The 21,567-nt window shown below is 43.0% G+C and overlaps 1 protein-coding gene across 3 annotated transcripts in view; it reads right to left on the bottom strand.

The window, feature by feature from the left end:
• The window catches only part of ppp2r5a (protein phosphatase 2, regulatory subunit B', alpha isoform), a 117,459-nt gene that overhangs the window by 20,681 nt on the left and 75,211 nt on the right, over nt 1–21,567 (bottom strand). For all 3 annotated transcript variants that reach the window (XM_047015406.1, XM_047015403.1, XM_047015405.1), the window contains exons 3-6: nt 9,652–9,753; nt 9,392–9,484; nt 1,744–1,874; nt 34–93 (exon numbers count right to left, since the gene is read on the bottom strand). In XM_047015406.1, coding sequence (XP_046871362.1) covers nt 34–93; nt 1,744–1,874; nt 9,392–9,484; nt 9,652–9,753 — 386 coding nt within the window. The remainder of the gene's footprint in view (nt 1–33; nt 94–1,743; nt 1,875–9,391; nt 9,485–9,651; nt 9,754–21,567) is intronic.

Raw genomic sequence — 21,567 nt, 5'->3', positions numbered from 1 at the left:
GTGATTAAGCAGCGCTGTGAGACGCAGACTCACCTCCCAAGGATCTCCAGCAGCTCAGCCACTCCGTTGAAGTGGTCTGTCTCGTAGATGAACCTGCAGGAGACAGACGGACACATGAGAACGCGAACACACCTGCAGGCCTTCCACAAACACACATCCGCAAGAAACAGCAGTGCACGTATGGCTGCCAGCGCTGAGTGTGATAGTGAACCTGGGGATTCAACCCTGAGTCTGAATGAGTTGAATATTTAAATGCATAAACCCCCCCAACATCCCCAAAAATGAAATACCGTATGTCTAGTCACTGTAGGGCAACTAACTCCATACCTCATTTGTCGCAGACAGCCTGGCTGAGGCGGGAAACCTATGTGGGCCAGCCCAGGCAGCTCTGGAGGCAGTACCAGGCTGCACCAGGCCCAGCTTCTATTTTAAACCCCGGCAGCAGATGGTTGGAGGAGTCACATCTGTTGTCCTCTACACCACTTAACTGGTGGCTGTATTATTATTTTAATTTTTTTTACTACATTCTGGCCTCAGCTGAGGGCAAAACACAGCCCTTTTAAAAATATATATTTGTGGCCATTTTCAGCTTTATTGGACAGCAATGGGGACAGAGTGGGCCAAAGTGTTAAGGCCTCAACACATATGGTGCCCCTAAACCCCAAAATACAGACATTTGTCATTACAATGCTGGACTTCAGTCTCCAGCAGCGAAACTTAGAGCTACCTACAAGCAAACCATTCAGGGGTGTCCTGCATGCTTTATGGACTGACGACTGGTTTCCACTAACACAAACCATATGTTTCTTGCCTTTCTATTTATTAAGAAATGCAAATTATCTGTGAAAGTGCATTTAGAGATAACAATGCCTGTGCACCATCAGCTTACAACTCAGTAGCCTTCCTCAACCTACCAAGTGCCTGCTAGAAAGTAATGACATGACAGGATGGGATACATGCTGGCTTCTCAGGTCTGTTCTGGTAGGACTGGGAGATCAGAACAGAGATCACTTGTTTGTCTGGTAGAAAACAGAACTTGATAAAATGTGTTTCTCACAACATTCTGTTGGGAGTAGAGGGAAATTCTAGTTGAAATAAAAACATTCTTAATATTTCTGACATTTCATCCTTGTGTGTATCAAAGTAACAAAATAGCTGGTGCTTAAAGTATTTGTGTTTTCCATGGTGATGATGAAACTAATTTTTGTCTGAAATAAGTCTGCTCTCCAGAGCTGTTATACTCATGGTCATCTTGAGGTGCATTGTGTAGCTCAGAAAGCCTGAGCAAATGGTTGGGAGGGATGGGACATCACGCTAAATGTCAGAGCGCATGTGTGTGAACAGTGCGTAACTTTTCCAGTGAGAGCCCCCTGTGTGACTCCACACCCTCTGACTTAAAGGAATTTCAAGCATACATGACAGCAGATGTGCTTGACTCTGATTAACACTCCTGTCATGACTATCTAGCTGAGATAGAGGAAAGAAGAAACGCTCACAGCTCTGCTCGCTTTTTATCCAGCAGGCCAAAGACACAGAGGAGCAGAGAGAGCAGGGAGGAGCAGAGAGAGCAGGGAGGCAGGAGAGCTGGAGGACAGAGAGGAGAAGAATAAGGATGGTAACCTGCCTGACCCTCCCAAAGGCTGAGAGAAGACAGGCTCCACCTGCAGCTAGATGGATGCTGCCATGTGACTTCCAGACAGCCCCAACATCAGTCCCCACAATAAAAAGTTTTGCGTAGCTCACCGCAAGAAAATGTTGTTGATCTGTTTCCTGATGAATGCTCGCAAGCCCAGAAACTTCCCGTAGATCCGATGCAGGACTGTCTTTAGGAAGTCCCTCTCTCGGGGGTCCTCGCTGTCAAACAACTCAAGGAGCTGCAAGGAAAAACACCAGGAGGAGGGAGGGAGAGACGAAGAGAGATGTCAGGAGAGAGACAGGGGCAGAGAAGGAGAAAGAGCATAATCAGTCACTTATAGTCGGTTAACAAGCAAACCGTCAAGGACGTATTTTTTCAGTGTACCGGCTACATAGTTGATCACATAGGAACAAATTACCCATAAATATTAGGGAAGCAAATACGCTAGACATTTTTAAAAGACCTATCTTTTTACCAAAGCATTTAACAAAAAAAAATGTTCAGAAGGGTTTTACAACTTTTTGTAGTTATATATATATTTTTTATAGATTTGCTTTGGATTCCTGTAAAGATTGCGGCTTGTGTTTGACCTGCACTATCGCTTATGTCTTACATTTTATTAATTCTTGTTTATTTTGTAGTTTTATTATTACTTTTATCACTTTTGTTTTTGCTGATTTTATGTTTTTGCAGATTTTATGTAAAGCACCTCGAGCTGCAATTTTTTTATGAAATGTGCTATATAAATAAAGTCTTACTTACATACAAAACACACATAGAAAACCCAGGGACAGAGGTGCACAGTATAAAAGATTTGGCATCAACCTTTATACCAAACAAACAAATAAAATGTTCCAACGCATGGCAGGCATCAAATGCACACAAAAAACAAATGGCCTACTGAACATAATCAAATCGTATCATATTCCAGTGTTAAACTGTTATCTAACATGCACGCAACCCTGTTGGATCTGTTAAAGGATAGGACTGACACAGAGCATTTATTTCCAGCAGTGTGTGATGAGTGGTTCCTCTAGTAGTGCTCTAGGCAGCAGGGCAGCAGCAGGCTGCTAACCCTAACACCAGGATGGCAGGGTTGCTACCATTCCACTGAAGACCCTTCCAGACCTGCCATCTTCTCCCAGCCCAACACTTTGTGGAAGGCCACAGTGTTGTCTCAAACATGCGTAAAAAACATTTTTGGTAGGTTGTGGCGATGGGTGGCATTCCACAACATTGACACATGGCCCCTTGTTGGTATTCAGCCATGGTTAGTGCCTGAGGCCTGGGTCAATATTCAATTAGCGCCGTACAGTGCTGCACCACAGGGGCGATTGACCACAGCTGTGGAGCGTCCTGATTTTAACTTCACCTCTGACCTGTGTGGCAGGCAGCAGAGACAGTTTTCCTCACGGCACACCCTCATCACATTACTGAGCCTTGTCCCACAAAAACATGCCCGGATGCACCGTAATCCGTCCAATCTGACTTAATGACAGAAGGGAGAATGACATACAATTGCTTGTAGTGAAAGCAGAATCTATCAGTCTATTAAGAGCTGGCGAGTGCCTTATTGACTAATTCAACTTCTGACAAAATTCCCACTGTGCTTATGAGAGGAAACAAGGAACTATCACAGGAACTATCTGGATGTTAAAACAGCCTCCTATGACTAGCATATCTGTTCACATTGTAGCGCTTAAGGATATGACAGCTGTCTGTTTTCAATGAAATCATGTCGGCGTCAGGTGACTATACTGGTTAGTGAAAATCCACAAATGTGTCTGTCAACCATCAGAGAGGAGACACATTTTCACAGACAGAGTGAAGTTCCCGTGAATACCTCTTCTCCCCAGAGGTATTTACATTTACATTTAGTCATTTAGCAGACGCTCTTATTAAGTACAGGGACATTCCCCCCGAGGCAAGTAGGGTGAAGTGCCTTGCCCAAGGACACAACGTCATTTGGCACAGCGGGGAATCGATCCGGCAACCTTCTGATTACTAGCCCGACTCCCTCACCGCTCAGCCATCTGACTTCTTCTTTTTTAGTTCTCTCAATGTTTTTTATTTTTTACACCTGGAACTAGGGCTGGGCGATATATTTTTATCAAAGTAATGACTTCCCTCAATAAAGATATCGTAACATTAATTCATTTTATATAATATCGATGATGTCTACAGAATAGACAATAATTAGGAACAGCAGTCCATTTAATTACTGTGATGCAGCAGGAAGTTGCGGAGAAATGTTAGCCTACGCTCACTAAAATATACTGAGCACCTCAAGTTGAGTAGCTAATGTTACCCGCGGAAAATGAGTCTTATTGCCGAAAACAGTGGCAGTGATAGCAATGGCAAGGGAGCAACTTCCAATGAAGAAATTATTGATAAGAAGGGTTAGTCTTCTTCAGTTATTTGGAAGTGGTTTGGCTTTTTGAAATCCGACAAAGAGCAGAGCAATGTTCGGTGCAAAGTTTGTAGTAAACCAACAGGTGGCTACCAAGTCTGGTAATACAACAAACCTTTTTTACCACCTGAAGCAGGGGTGGGCGATATGGCGAAAATCTCCTATCACGGTATGAGTAATGTTATATCACGGTTACGGTATATATCACGGTATAGTAATTGATATAGTAAATATAGTCAATTTAATTAAGAAATGGTACTATATAACCATACCGTATCATCATCACACTTGATTATTTATTACAAACAAAAACAATTGCCTCACATGAGACAACACTTGAGTTAAAAACAAGACTCAAAGTTACTAGTACGAGTGTTCCGATTGGCTGATGCGCAGTCATGCCATCTGTGTGGTGACCTAGTACTCACAGCGCAATACGGATCCGTAATGCCCTCAGACAAACAGGGGGGGGGGGGGGGGGGGGGGGGGGGGTTACAAATAATTCCTTTGTTAATAATTTGTTACACAGAACTTCATTATATTAAATATTCATCCAAAATTATTCACACCTTCACAAAATCAACCACAAACAAATAATTTCTGCATATGCAAGTAGCAACGCTAGTGCTAAATAACAATTTAACTGGTCGGCTCCATGACGCCGGGTAAGTAGCTAGCTCCTGAGACTTCTCATCAAAAGAACGAAGGGGAACCTTCGATTAAGACATGTTCGTAGGTACCTAGCGAAAAGTAGCCTGAACTTTCCTAGATCTTAAGCTAATGCTGAATGCTCGCTGATATAGCTGTCTGTCTTACTAGAACGGCAAATGTATGCATCGTTGCTAACGTGTGCTGACGTTGTGACTATGTATGTGAGAAAGACGCGCAAGTGACAGAGACGGAGGGAGAGCAGGGAAAGGAAATGCAGCAGAAAGAATTTGCTGCATGTTTAACCTAAATAGTGTTAAAAAAAATGTTTTACGAAACGCAATATGTGGCGGCCGGTGTTGATTCTGTGGCGCATCGCCACAAATTAGTCTGTGTGGGAAACACTGAAAAGTATACCTCGGTTGAAACGGTATAGCCAAATCTCTCCCGGTAGACACATTTCTACCGTTGCTAGGTATATACCGTCATACCGCCCACCCCTAACCTGAAGCAAAATCACTTGTTGGAACATGCAGAAAGTGTGAGTTTGCACCAAGGTATTGATAAAAAGTAAGGTTTTAAAAAGCTTAAGTTACTTGACCTTGGCCGTGCTCCCTGGCCGCAAACATTTCTCTCACACCGCGCTGCCTAAACTTTATTCCGAGTGTAGGGAAAACGTTGAGAAAGAGACTTATTTTGCTACTAAAGAAGGTATAATACATTACAGTACAATTCATGAACTGTCATCACCAGCTGCATCACGGGCACGGCACTTTCTATAATTCCAGACATCTGTGTGACACCAATTTCTATCAAGGGCTATCATTATCTATAGGCTAATTCAAGTTATCAATATTTGTGGCATCTTAATCACCGAATGCATCACGGGCACTGTGTACTAGTGAATACAGCGACAGGAACAATGTTCGTACGACTCTATAAAGCAGGGGTGGGGAACCTTTTTTCTGCCAAGGGCCATTTGGATATTTATAAAATCATTCGGGGGCCGTACAGAATTATCAACTTAAAAATTTGCCTGCTATATTTGGTCAAACATTTAATTAACTCAACCCTAATGTGATGGCTGGAACTGCTTCCCTTTGGTGAGGTTTGTGATGTTAGCTGACACGGATGCAGCCTGTTTTGACTAGGGGTGCATCTAACATTTCATGATTACGGAAAGGGATCGTCAAATTTTTTTAATTGCTACAATTTTTTTGACTGCTTATCGATCTGAGTGTTAATCAGGCGCGGAGCCATACGTTGTAAACATTCAAGGCTTAGCCCAAACCAACAACGTATTCTGGGTTTGATTTGCTAGAAAGGAATTCCACATTTAATGCGAGCGCGCACAGCGCGTGATCTAAAGTTTTTGGTACATTGGAATGCAACGCTCCGCGCCTCCACGGTCCTCTTCCACATATTAAAATAGTGCTGCTGCCAACCAACAATGCACCTAATAATGTGGTTCCTGCAGTGCCATGGCGGGCCGGACCAAATGATTTTGCGGGCCACATATGGCCCGCGGGCCGGACGTTGCATGTCTTAAAGAATATATTGTGTCTATAAAAATGTTATATTGGGCTTATTAAAGTAATGTCTTATGAACATAGAAGTTTGCTTAGGCTTAAACATTGTATCTCACACAGGGTATGTGGAACAGGCTGTATTTCTGTCTTAATTTCTTAATTCCAGAAGCAACCTTGAAACAGGGCTAAGACGGCACCCGAGCAGGTGGGATGCGCCGGCAAGAACAACTCCCTGATGCATGAGAAAGCTCTTTTCTTTTCATCTTTTTATCTTACTGCACTGTATAAATGCTGGGGCAGGGACAGATAGCCAGTTGGACTTTGTGAACCAGCCCAAACTCTGTTGCGGTTAGGGAAACGTAGACAACCCCAGAGCTCTGTACTTGTTGATTTCCAATTGCTGCATTAAAGCTGATATTATCGGACATCTGCAACTCCAGACCACTCTTTCTAGAACACAGACTTGTGTCATTGAATACCATTGGAATAGACATAGACTTTAAGTCCTTCACTACTACTACGGATCTGTGGGCTTTCGTCTTAATTATCGTTATCGAATGGAAATATAAATATCTATATTGATAATTTTTTACCCATATCGCCCAGCCTTACCTGGAACCTCATCTAAAAGTGCAAATCTGATGCGTAACTGCTACCTCAGAGACATTGGGCTCAGCTTGAAACCCACTTAGTCGATCGATTTGGAAGCTAAATAACAGGTTTCTATTTTTAAAAGGCCTGACTCCCGCTGTGCCCTGGATGGAAAAAGTGTAATAAATGAAGGGGACTTGGACTAGTCTATTTTTGTCGCACTGGCAAACACTGCTCGACAGGCTTAAGGAACATGTTGATGTATTTCGTGTGTCAGATCAATTCCCAACCATGATACAAAGTACCTGGTTTCCTATGTACATAAGCAAGGCAGACACCATCCAATATTATTAAACAAATTAGCATGGCCACAGTATAAATATTTTGAGTGTGTGTGTGTTGTTACACCATATGTATTATTGTGCTTGCGTAGCCGGGTGGCGTGCTGACTAAGAAGGCACTAGGAGGAAGTGTCTGTGGGTGCGCTAGGTAAACATGCAGCGAGGAAGTTGTGACCCCGGGATTTCCTTTTCATACCCCCACAACCCCTGAGCTCTCCTCCCTTCACTGATGATGGGGCTTCATGATAACCCAGAGCTCTCCTCCCTTCACTGATGATGGGGCTTCATGATAACCCAGAGCTCTCCTCCCTTCACTAATGATGGGGCTTCATGATAACCCTGAGCTTTCCTGCATGGGAAGTGTTCCTGCCAACTCTGTTCTGCTTTCAACAGGCTTACCATCCTGAGGAAAAGCACGGTTCCAAAACAGCATACAAACACCTCATCTTAACAGTCACCAAGAATAATCAGCTTCTGAGATACAAGAAAAGGTTCACCGGATTTGATGATCTAACAGCTTGTTCAGATGTAGGGTTGAGTGTAGGGTTGGACTGGCCGTCGGGATAGTCGGGAGATTTCCAGAACCTCCGGTCAAACGGCCGTGGCATAATGCAAAAAAAAGTCCTGGGCCGTTTTTCAGTCCAAGTCCAGACCTGGTTGAGGGTGTGGTTATGGATGGATGGATGTCTCGGTCTGTCTGTCAAGTCAGTCCTTTATCTATATCAGGCCAGCCAGCCAGAGTGATCACCGTGGTGCCATGCCGCCGGTCCCAGCAGGGCACCTACTCATCCCTGGCCACATCTCTGACAGGAGTCTGAGTGTTCCTGCCCCAGCAGCTCTGCAGCATGACAACCCCGACAGCCCACACCATCCCAACACCGCCTCTCACACATCCCCGGCAGCCAGCACACACCGTCAAGACAGCATGATAGGGATTCTATTGGCAGAGACATTTCTCATTACCGATATCTACAGGCCAAACTGTTGCTGTGAGTCCAATGATCAGCCCTGTAGATGCAGGAAAAGGCTTAAGATAACCATCAGATGCAAGAGTTTAGTTGATGCTATTCGATTCAGAATCATCGAAGTCAGCATTCTGAGAGGAAGTTGTTCTGTGGTACAGTGGCACTGTAGCTGTAATGACACGCCTAACTTCCTTCCTTACGGCTTTGTACTCACACACACTTTAAAAAAATATCACCAGACGTCTACAGGCTGAAGCACTCTCCCCGGTTTAGATGCCAGGACTCATCCTGACGGCAGAATGAAAGGAGTCCACTAAGCAGTAGTCCGGTACAGAGCCGCTGGGACTAGTCTCACAGTCTGACCTTCCCAAGCCTGGCTCGCTGAGTGAAAGCGGGGTGATGGAGGATAATACACCAACCCAAACCCCTCCTTCCCCCCGCCCCCCAACTGCCGTCCCCTGTTCCTTCCTGCAAAGTAAACAACAGCAGCTATTTAAAGCTCCTCCGATGCTGAGCTCACATCATGGAAACTCAGCCTTAGCACTTCAGACGGCTCCAAACAGCATTCCAGGCCGTGTCCCTGTTCGGTCACTTGCTCCAGTGCATGCTTGTTACCCCCTAACCCAGCCGAGGGTGATGCAGTGGCATGCAGGAGGGAACCACAGCCCCCATGCGAGGCTCTGGCTGGACCCTCTACCTCCTTCTTGATGAGGAGCATTAGTGAAACTACATTCTGGGAAAGACAGAGCCCAGAGGGGATTAAAGCCAGCGGCATCGGGGAAGCTCAATAATGAGCTCCAAACAAATGAGGCTGTGGTGTGGCTTTCCTCACAGAAAGCCTTTTGTTTAAACATAATCTTCTTCTAACCAGGTGGTAACAAGAAGAGTTTTTATTTTATTTGAAGAAAATCTAAATCATCATTGTTCTTTTGTGTCAAGCTGAGGTTTTCAAAGACAAAATTTAAAACTGCCACTTCTTACAAAGCAAAATCAAATAGCCACAACCACCCCCAGATAGATTTCCCTTTCAAAAGGTTATTCAATCATGGTTTGTGTTTGATGTATTGTACTAGAAAGCTTTTGAAGACGTTATGTTTTGACGTTACATTGAAGCCTGTAAACTGCAGGATTTGGATTTAGCACTATTAGTGTGACGCAGCTTTTTAGAGTAGTGCCAAAAGCTTCCATCAAAGAATAAAAACTGACACACACAACAACACCAAAACTTGTCATTGTAATAGTTTGGGAAATTAAAGGCTCGACAGACATACCTGAAGCACGAACTTCTGGTCAATGTAGCGCTTTGCAATGCTGGGCTGAAAGTCTGGGTTCTCCAGAAAACGCAGGAGAAATTCGTAGACGAGCTGGTGGAGAAGCAGATCATTGTGATAATTAGAGTTCAGTCATCAGACCACCACACTACTTCTAATTTCATATGGAAATAATAAATTACTGTAGTATTTATATTACAGATTATGATCCAAAAAACTCCCTAATTCTCCAGTGCAGTGGCTAAGCACAGATATGTCACCTGTATGTGAGGCCAGGAGGCCTCAAGAGTGGGCTCATCCTCCTCTGGGTCAAAGTCTGGGTTTTCACTTGGCGGAAGAGTCCGGAATATATTGGTGCTGATCTGGGAATAAAAAGAAAGAACATGAGATATAAAATGGCTGCAAACAATGATAAACAGATCCGTCCACAAATCACAGCAATTTCATTCAGTTGACAAATAAAATATAATACATTAGACTTGCGAAAGATTTTTCCAGACGACAAGGACAAAGTAATCCTCAGGTTCCCGCTGCTGAAGTCCCTCTGAGCCGACAAGCCACATTCATTAAAGTACTGGTGAGGTTAAGATAGCATGCTGCTTTCTCACTCATCCTTACTGTAGCACTGAATTCAGACACATTTGAATGACCACAGGGTCATTTGAACTGAAAGCCAGTAAATTGTGACCTAGAATATGGTCAGTGTGCTGAACGCCTATGCTGCTATGGTTCCAGAACACATGACAGGGCCAGGAAGTGACCCATTCCAGTAATAGGAATATTGTATTAATGTATTAAACTGCTGTTTAATATCTAGTACAGAGATACATTATCACACCAAGGCATGGCAAAGGGGGAAAGAAGCACACAGTGTTAGGAACTATACACCAAAATATTGAATTAGTTAATTAGTTAATTAATATGCATCTATCAAACCCCTGTGGAGCATTTCGTCTAGGCCTATTCATCTATTTAATAAAAACTAATCTGAGCATTATCAGAGGTTTGGCTAAAACCACTAGTCACCAACCACTGCTCTAGCTCTAGAGGACGCACAGGAAAATCGCATGGCCTCCTGGGGAGAATACATAAGGAGGATCCATCACCAAAAGAGGGAGAGACAGATAGAAAGATAAGAGACAGATATAGACAAAAGAGAGAGGGAGAGATAGAGAAAAAGAGAGAAAAAGAAATACAGAGAGAAAGAGAGACGGAAGCAGAGAGGGACCTGCATCTTCCTCCCCTATCTTGTCTCCTGGTCCTCCTCCCTCCACACATTCAGGGTGGAATGCTGGGCTGTTCTCTTTGGCCTATTTCTAGCAGCAGGACGCCGTTGGGAGCCAGCTATTCGCAGGAGCCTTTCAGGCGGAGTGGAGAGCCTAGGCTACAAGCTCTCACAATCCTGTCTCCTTAGACCAAGGGATGTCATTCTATTTCTGGTCAACTTTCACAGTCTCCTCCAAAACTTGGATTAAAAAGAAGGTAGTTGAGAGGATTGAGATCTTATTATTGCACATATAGTTTTTTTTTTCTTTCTTTTGCCATAGATTCATTAGTTAGCCAGAGGGCAATGGGCTTGGGCACCTGTAGCAGTGTTGAGTTATTATGACTCATTCTGTCAGGGCATTAATGAGTGATGCACAGCACTGACAAGCATGTGAGTCAATCATAGTTTTGCATAAACCAACCGTGATTTAGAGTGATCGTACAACTTCCTTTTTGCTTGATTGTGACTCAGCGTGTTTCAGTACAGCGATGAATTTATAAAATAAATTGGAAAGAGTAAGCTACAGCCATTCTGGATTCAAAATCAACCACCTTTTTATTAAAATGCAGTGCTAGAGACAAGGTTTGTAGGCAGGTCATCACTGCTACAATCAGAGGAAGATATTTTTAGCCTTGGGGAAATTGGAAGTGACACACAGTAGACACTGGCAGAAGAGCTACCGTTCAGCCAAATCTTGGTGGGTGTGTGTGTGTGTGTGCGCGCAAAAGAGACAATGACCTATTGTCAGCCTGAACATCCAAGTGACACTAATAGCCAAGGAGAGTGGCAAAGAAATGTATTGGCTGACAGTAACCCACTGTCTGACATGCAGCAGAGCTCTGAGGTTAACTTTTAGTGCAACAATATTCTGTTGCTTTTGGAAACTTCTAAAGATGTGCCTTTTGGTGGAATCCCACCAGAATGAGATCGACCAACATTCCAATTCACAGTGAGTGAAAAAAACAAACTTACTTGGTTTGCACTAGCCAATTAAAAATATGCAACAAATTTCCACCCATTAGCTATGTACTACTGTTTCATTACAGCAGCTTTTTCTGGCCCGCTTTCCCAGAGTGCACTGCTAATGATGTGTACGCCATTAAAGATAACGGCTCGTCCCATCTTTTGATGTGCGGGTTGTGGAAACACTGGTTTGCTGGTTTCACAAACCGAGGTTTCTAAAGCGACAGGGTTCTGGATATACTTCTGCAAGGATGTGGGTGGATGTGTGAGAGGGAGGAGAGATGGGGGGAGACAGGTTGAGGGAGAGATGGAGGCAGAGTATTGAAAATAATTTGAAATAATAGAAAATACATTTTTAGAAAGGCAAGTCAGAAGGAAAGATGAGAGATGATGGAGAGGGGGGGAGGAATAAACGTAGGCAATCTAGAATATAGCGGAGTCCCACTTTGGTGTCGTCAACAGCAGCATGCCACACGTCCCTCCCACTCACACCCTGGGGCGGATGAGCAACAGTGTGGGGGAGCCGGGAGGACAGACACACAGCCTGGTACTGACTACAACCTCTACCCCTCCTTTAAAAAAACATAAATAAATGAAGACCACAAAACACACTACAAGCTTAAAGGTTTTCTAATATACTGTATATATATTAGTGGTGGGCATAGGACATAATTTTTTTTTTATCTAGATTAATCTCACAGTAATTTTGGCGTTAATCTAGATTAAAATGGCTAATGTGAATTCCGCCGAAGGCATGCAGAATATGTGTGCTACCCATATAATGACTAAAAGTAAGTCTTTGAGAACGGGTTTCTCAAGCCAGGTGGCACATTTAGACCAGGAGCTCATATCCTGTTTCCAAAATGCATCACAAACTGCTTGAGAAAGCTGTTTTACTATGATAATTGGTGATGAAAATAAATTATGTTCAATAAGATGTGCTTGTGTTTATTAACTGTTTATTAGATTAGTTAGCTTGGCTGATAAAGCTGTGCTGACGGGCTTGCCTCGGTTGCACTCAAACATTGAGTTTGCAGTTTTACGACGACTCTTCCCCTGCGCTACATCAGTACTTGGCAGCATCTTACGCATTAGCTAAGGGATGCTTTGCGTTTAGGTGGTATTCGAGACTGGAAGAACTCCTACAGTAAACTAATTCCACATAGCACAAGGTGCAAACCACCTTACTCTTGTCGAGGTTTCCATTGGGAAACTTCTTAAAAACACATTTTCCTTGAAGCAAACCCGGCGGCTTCATAGCTGCATCCATGTTAGCACCTCACGTTTGATGTAATAATTTCATACACAAGACATACACACAAGTTCGAAGACTCGTTCGCGCCCCCTACTAGGGGTGGGCGATATGGCCAAAATCTCCTATCACGGTATGAGTAATGTTATATCACGGTTACGGTATATATCACGGTATAGTAATTGATATAGTAAATATAGTCAATTTAATTAAGAAATGGTACTATACAACCATACCGTACTTCATCATCACACTTGATTATTTATTACAAACAACTGCCTCACATGAGACAACACTTGAGTTAAAAACAAGACTCAAAGTTACTAGTACGAGTGTTCCGATTGACTGATGCGCAGTCATGCCATCCGCGTGGTGACCTAGTACTCACAGCGCAATACGGATCCGTAATGCCCTCAGACAAACAGGGGGGGGGGGGTTACAAATAATTCCTTTGTTAATAATTTGTTACACAGAACTTCATTATATTAAATATTCATCCAAATTATTCACACCTTCACAAAATCAACCACAAACAAATAATTTCTGCATATGCAAGTAGCAACGCTAGTGCAAAATAACTATTTAACTGGTCGGCTCCATGACGCCGGGTAAGTAGCTAGCTCCTGAGACTTCTCATCAAAAGAACGAAGGGGAACCTGAGATTAAGACACGTTCGTAGGTACCTAGCGAAAAGTAGCCTGAACTTTCCTAGATCTTAAGCTAATGCTGAATGCTCGCTGATATAGCTGTCTGTCTTACTAGAACGGCGAATGTATGCATCGTTGCTAACGTGTGCTGACGTTGTGACTATGTATGTGAGAAAGACGCGTAAGTGACAGAGAGACGGAGGGAGAGCAGGGAAAGGAAATGTAGCTGAAAGAATTCGCTGCATGTTTAACCTAAATAGTGTTAAAATTAGTCTGTGTGGGAAATTGAAAACTATACCGCGGTTGAAACGGTATAGCCAAATCTCTCCCGGTAGACACATTTCTACCGTTGCACGGTATATACCGTCATACCGCCCAGCCCTACAGTACAATTCGGCTTGGTATAGGCCTACATCCGCGCTAAAATATCAAGGTGAAAGTCATCATAGCTTGCGTAGTATAGACTCAGCTCCCAACCCAACTTTGAGAATAAATAAACCGTGATATTTTTTTATATATATGTATAAATGTGTTATACTTATAATCAGAAGATATGGTGAAGTGGAAGAATATGTACTGCTTTTTTGATCAATTTATCAAAGTTTTAAGTAGCACTGAAACTCAGCAAAGTAAGTTTGAAGTGTTTTATTTGAAGTCAGTGACAAAGATTCCCAATACAGCGTGAGCATGATTCCGGAATCAGACTATAATGTTTCTCCGGACATTCGTCTTATATATTTTCACAATTATTTTACGAAGTTCTACCATTGGTACAATACGTGTTGACCCATAAGGGGGGAAAGTTTTTTGGGGCCCAGCCGTGGTGGGGCCCAGCCGCGATGCCATCAATAATCATGTTCATCCTAACTATTTTAGAAATTATAACCAATTTTATTTTGAACTTGAATACTCACCATTACTTAAAAAAGCAAACATAAACATTGTATTGTTGCTTTAGTAAAATGTAGCCTGTTTCATAATGAACCCCTTCCCCCCTAGCCTGGTCCTAACCAGACTCTCGTACATTTCATTTGACTACATTTTGTTGCTATGCCAGGACCAGTTCAGAAATCGGGATATCAGAAAAGAAAAGAGAAAAAGGAGATAGCTAGCAAGGGCATTACCCCCAAATAAAAGTTATACATATTTTTTCTAGTCAGCTTTGAAAGATGCTCCCAGCCAGGCTGCAGAGACGAGCAGCAGTAGCCACGATGCTAGCCAAGAGGAAGCTAGTTTGAGCAAAGCTGACACTGAGAAAGCGCATGTTCTGCATTGCTCGTATTGCTCTGAGGATATTCTGCACTTTACCTGTAACTGTGGCAGGAGGAGAAAGGTCCTTCAGTAAACTCAATCATAAATATAGCTGCAAGCAGCAATGCGGGTTCCTCCGCAAAATGGCAAAATATTATAAACATGTACACTGTAGACCAGGCCATCAACAATAGGCTGAACGGGGATTTGAACTCATGAGCATAAGGTAACAAGTCAGTCTTTCTAGCCTCTCTGCTATACACCAACTGTTGAGACTGTATAATTAGGAAGGGCTGAGTATTAACTACACAACATACTCAATCAGGGTGACCAACAAGATTATTATAACTAACCAACAATAACATTACAAACATCCAACTGAACGAACACAACAACTGAAATCCCTTGCACGGCTTTTGTAACCAAACTATTTTCCACAAGTCTTTGTGTTTTTTGACATGCCGCACTGCATGCTGGGTACCCAAGGGTGCAGACTGCATGATATGAGTATTAGTTTTTGGTCATCTTTGGGACAAAGGTTAAGAAACGGTTGACATTTCAAGGTGAAATTACGTGAAATTGCACATGGTATTTCAGAAGGATGTCTGCCTGTTTAACTAAACAAGTAATCAAAATTATGACAGGCCAAAAGAATGCCTGGATTCGAACCTGTGACCTTGCACTTTGTAGTACACTGTTTCAACCCATTGAGCTACCCTCAAGGATGAGAATACGTGGTCAGTTACTGTACAAAAAAAGGAAGACGTTTCTCCTGTAGCACGGATTTTTTGATTCGGCCCAAGTTTAAACAGCTGTAATTCAATGATCTTTTGACATATCAAGGTGAAATTGTGCACGGTACTTCAGAACGATGTCATCCTGTTTAACTAAAGAGATATTCCAATTTAAGACTGGCTAAACGACTGTGGCTGGATTCGATCCTACGACCTTATACTTTGAAGGTCGCCGTCCCAGCCCAGTGAGCTAATCTCAGTGTTGAATATTGCACATTCAGTTACTGTATAAAAAAAGTAAGCTGTTTCTCCTGTGGTAAGCGAAAGTTGAAACAGCTCTAATTCAATCATATTTTGACATACCAAGGTGAAATTGTGTACGGTACGTCAGAGTGATGTCACCTTAAAGCCTATTAGGTTTGAAAACCATCATTCAAAATTACATTTGATTTAGTGACACAAACGTATTGAGTTAATGTGGACATTTACATAAATACACCCCGTTCAGCCATTTTGAACTTGATTCAATTGCCTTAAGTAACATTTTTAAATACGTCAATGATACATATGTGTACACAATTTCAAGTCAATTAGACCTTTGGTTCAAGAGAAGAGGAATTTAGAAGGTTTTCCCAAATTATCACTGTACAGGAAAATCCATCATGGCTGACCTATGGGTCCTTGAGGCTTTTTTGTTCCTCATGAAAAATGGGGCATGCACACCAAGTTTCAGAAGAATTGGAGCAATGGGGTGGAAATGCAATCACTCTGAAAAGTGGACATTTGGGTGTGGCCTGTGGTGCCCCCTATGCTCTGATGTGGGCCAGTCTGTGTTTCGGCCGTAGTTGTGGCATGTTGTATCATTATGCCAAATTGCAAAACTTTTTACCAATGTGTTCATGAGGTAAATTACAATAATAATAATAAATATAGCTGCAGGCAACAATGGCGGGTTCCTCCTTCACATTGCAAACCATTACCAAATTGACATGACACAGACATGTATTTCACACATGTGCACAACATTACAAGACAATTGGATCAATGGCTGATTTTAAGTAATTTTCTAAAATTCTTCACAAATTGTCACTGTAGAGAAATATCCATGCTGCCGACATTATGGGTTCTTGATACTCTTTTGTTCCCCATGAGCAATATAAGGCATGCGTACCAACTTAGAAACTTAAAGAAATTTTGGACAAACGGGGTTAAAATGCCGTCGTCGTCATCTACCGCTTGTCCGGGGGTCGGGTCGCGGGGGCAGCAACCTAAGCAAGACTTCCCAGTCCCCGGCCACTTCCACCAGCTCTTACTGTGGGACCCCGAGGCGTTCCCAGGCCAGCCGAGAGACATAGTCCCTCCAGCGTGTCCTGGGTCTTCCCCGGGGCCTCTTCCCAGTGGGACGTGCCCAAAACACCTCACCAGGCAGGCGTCCAGGAGAAATCCTGATCAGATGCCCGAGCCACCTCAGCTGGCTCCTCTCGACGCAGAGGAGCAGCGGTTTTACTCTGAGCCCCTCCCGGATGACCAGGCTTCTCACCCTATCTCTAAGGGAAAGCCCGGACACCCTGCGGAGAAAGCTAATTTCGGCCGCTTGTATTCCCGATCTCGTTCTTTCGGTCACCACTCATAGTTCGTGACCATAGGTGAGGGTAGGAACGTAGATCGACTGGTAAATACAGAGCTTCGCCTTTCGACTCAGCTCCTTCTTCACCACGACGGACCGATGCAGAGCCCGCATCGCTGCGGACGCCGCACCGATCTGCCTGTCGATCCCTGCTCCATTCTTCACTCACTCGTGAACAAGACCCCGAGATACTTGAATTCCTCCGCTTGGGTCAAGATCTCCTTCCCGACCCTGAGATGGCACTCCACCCTTTTCCGGTCGATAACCATGGCCTCAGATTTGGGGGTGCTGATTCGCATCCCAGCCGCTTCACATTCGGTTGCGAACCGCTCCAGTGAGAGCTGAAGGTCGCGGCCCATTGAAGCCAATAGTACCACATCATCTGCAAAAAGCAGCGACCCAATCCTGAGGCCACCAAACCGGACCCCCTGTGCCTAGAAATTCTGTCCATATAAGTAATGAACAGAATCTGTGACAAAGGGCAGCCCTGGCGGAGTCCAACCCTCATCGGAAACAAGTTTGTCTTACTACCGGCAATGCGGACCAAACTCTGGCACCGGTCGTACAGGGACCGGACAGCCCCGATCAGGGAATCCGGTACCCCGTACTCTCAGAGCACCCCCCACATGAGCCCCCGAGGGACATGGTCGAACACCTTTTCCAAATCCACAAAACATGTGTAGACTGGTTGGGCGAACTCCCATGTACCCTCCGGGGTTAAAATGCCACCCTTTTGAAAGTGACAACTTTGAAGCATGTTCTGTCAGGCCACCTGTGCTCTGGGCAGGCCCATCTTCCCTCTTGGCTCTCGACGAAGGCGGTCGCATTTTTCTATCCTCCCCTCCCTGACCTTCCCTGCTTCGCTCTGTCTTGTCTGTCTTGTCTGTCTCAAGATACTCTCTCACCATCACTCTCCGAAACTGGAAGCATGGAATTAATTAGCTGGTCTCTCAATGCAATTGACACCATCTTCTCGAAGAGAAGCTCGGGTTCGGGGGAACCCAAATGTCCGGACGGGACGTTTGCAGCTGGCTACACGATGGACGCGTGGGACAATTGGCGTGTCGTGTGTCTAGCGGCGCTTTCCGTTGAGGATGTTGAAGACATCTTTATTTTCGGAACCATGATTACAGGCTTTCTGCTGTGTGGATTAGGCGGTTGGCTTGTGTATCGGAAAGTCTTGAGGATCTGGAGGCCTTCCTGAAGGGTGGACGTGAAAATTGAGTCGCATCTACTCGTCTAAACATCTACACCAATCTCATCTACTTTCGGCCCCGTAACCAGCTCAGGCCTTGGCCAAGGCCGTTGCTGGAAAACAACTCCCCTGGAGAGCGCTGAAGCGAGACTATCTTGCTCTTCCCTTCCCACTCCCCCACCATCAACATCTGTGGCTTGGTCTCTACCCGGGTCATGACCAAGGACGTCTCCTTGCCAACACTATCTGCATAGAGAGACTCGGACTGATTGTGGCCTAGGTCGAGGGCGCCAACCCAGACCTACTCACACACTAACTTTCACCTACTACAGATACCACCACCCCCCCACCCCCACCCAACGCCTTCGATTGCTTTTCCCTGGGTGGCTGGCGGGTCTGTGTCCAGCGCCTATTACGGTCGCAGGTCCAGATGCTGCTGGTCTACCCCACCGCCCTTTCCCATTGCAAGTGTTTGTAATGTTGTGTTGTTAATGTTTGTGGGCTTATGTGCTGAGGTTTTTGCCTGTTCCCATACTGTACTCCTCTAGGAGCATTGTATGGGGGTTGCCTTTTTCTCTCCTCCTCTCTCCTCATGTTATGCTTTGCTGTAATCTTTCTGGTGGGCGCCTTTGATGGCTGCCTAGGTAGGCTCTCCTGCCAAATCAAATTCCGTGTCTGTGCAAACTTTCATGGCCAATAAACATCAATTCAATTCAATCATGCAGAAATCCATTCTTTAAAAGCTTTGATTACAACAATAACTTTATGAATGGGAAGATACACTTTAGTAAAGGACGTGTATGTAATGTAAGGACGACAATTACATTAAGGCCTATATGTATAGTTATATATATAAATATATATATATATACATATATATATATATATTTATACAATATAGCGAGGTAGCTGACTTCACCACTCCTGAATGTGCCTTTCATCAACCCCAAGTTTGCGTGCTACAGGTCTGTTGCTGCTTGTGAGTGCTTTCTGCACAGCTTTCTGTTTGAAAGCTAAAGTATAAGAATGGTTTGGCAATGCTACTTCAGATTTCTACACAAAGTAGATACAAGCGCAGCTTCAATTTTACACTCAGCGTTTGTTTGACCTCCTTGACTAGTTGTGTGTCTGCAGCATTTAATCAAAGGAATATGGTATATGACAGCAATATTTTTTATGTAACACACCTTTCTAACATCACAAGTGGCCGCAGCTTTGCCCCTAATGGTCTAGGACTTCCCCTAGCTGCATTGCAAATCAAGAATAGAGCCTTTTCATTTGGCCCAGTGGCAGACTGTCTGAGGTTGACAAATGTCACCACTCATGGAATGCTTCTTGTCCAATAAAATAGACTTACTTGAATGGAACTAATTGTTGTGCATTTATTTATATTCCAGTTATAAACAAACATCAAGACAAATTGTACATGGACAAAGTTGCTTCCTAATTGCATTCACTCTTATTTCATAGCTTTTGTGATGTCAAAGTAGAATAACTACATATGTGTCTTACATAAACATACTGAATTTTAAATCAATTGTAGTCAGTGTAGTTACATGTGGTAATATGTCCATGTCATTGTTGTGTTGGAAATGTATGTGAATGCTGGCTGGGTGGTTGACTATTTCTTATTGTATGATCTGTGTGAGATGTAAGCAAGGTAAATATTCTGTGAGGTGTTAAGATAGATAGCAGTTTTAGAATAAACAAATACTTTATTAGCAATGAACAAAATATACAAGTTAAGACAAATGTAAGTGTAAAATGAAGATGAGTAAAATAAGAACGTATATTTAAAAATAGATGGTTGTTAACCTTTTGTATTTTTTTAAAATAAGCATAGAATTTACTAGAAATGAACAAAACTACAAGTTAAAGGCAAATGTATAAGTAAAATGAAGATAAGTAAAATAACTAATGTTGAGCAGACTCATGCTGTTTGAGGTTGTCAAATATCACCAGACATGGACTTCTGCCTAAATTGACATGCACCAACTCAGAGCAATGAGTTTCAACAACCATTAGCACAGTTATTCAATTTTTTGACTCTACTCTTAATGCAAGACTATGTTTAAGTTATTGTCTGAAATTCTTTGTCTGCAACTGTCTATGGAGGAACCCTCCCCTCACCAAATTGCTTTGGTCATGCTTTCTTAAAAGTCTAGTCCTTAGTTTAGATGTGCCAAAGAAGATGATAACATGACCAAGCTGTGTTTGGTTGATTCAACTATATAGTTCTGAAGAAGAAGACCTTCTGTTTCTTTTAACAGTAGAATTAGCTGTGGCCAAACTAATCAGAGAATGCCCTACTAGTCTAAAATGGCTACTAGACTAAGGAGTGAAGGTGGGAGCTTGGTACTGTTGGGGCCATGTACTGTTATGGTTTTAGAGTCAAACAAATTGCTAAATGATTAAATGTCTGTTAAATGTCAAATCCAACTTTAAATGTATAAAAGAGAAAATTAAACCTAGAGGTTTAAAAGGCTACGTTTGTTTAAACAAATTACAGACAGGATTTGGGGAAAAAGCTCTAGAAATTAGCCAAATATACATATTTTAAATATTCACAATTAATCTAATTTTCATCTTACATCGAACTAATTTTAAAAAAAGTAAGCCTTTTCTCCTGTGGTAAGCGTTGTTAGATTCAGCAACGTTGAAACTACTCTAATTCAATCATATTTTGACATACCAAGGTGAAATTGTTTGTGGTACTTCAGAATGATGTCATCCCATTGAACTAAACAGATAATCAAAATTATGAAAGGCCATAAGATTATGGCTGGATTCCAACCTACGACCTTCTACTTTACAGGTCACCATCCAAGCCCATTGACCTATTCTCAGTGTTGAATATTGTCATGTTCAGTTACTGTATTCAAAAGTAAGTTGTTTCTCCTGTGGTGAGCGTTGTTAGATTCAGCCAAAGTTGAAACTGCTTATAAATTTCCTATAAAAATGGGACAACAGGATGACTGGGTTGCTGCTGTAAAGAATAACTTACTTATAGTTTTTATAAAAGGTTGTTTGGAGTGCCATAACTTGTCATTGAAGGGAATTTCAAATCATACCTAGCATCAGTGGGGATGTGTCCTGGCTTAGGTTACTGAAATGAATTTGTGCAACAGACAAGGATCCACCTGAACAATCAATTTACTTCATTAGAGATAACCATTAGCGTTATCTCTACCATGCGTAGACTACAAGTAGCTAGCTAATGTAGTGAACCTGACTTGTTTT

Source organism: Hypomesus transpacificus, unplaced genomic scaffold (genome assembly GCF_021917145.1).
Source record: "Hypomesus transpacificus isolate Combined female unplaced genomic scaffold, fHypTra1 scaffold_30, whole genome shotgun sequence".
NCBI lineage: Eukaryota > Metazoa > Chordata > Actinopteri > Osmeriformes > Osmeridae > Hypomesus > Hypomesus transpacificus.
This window is presented reverse-complemented; position numbering and strand designations above follow the sequence as displayed.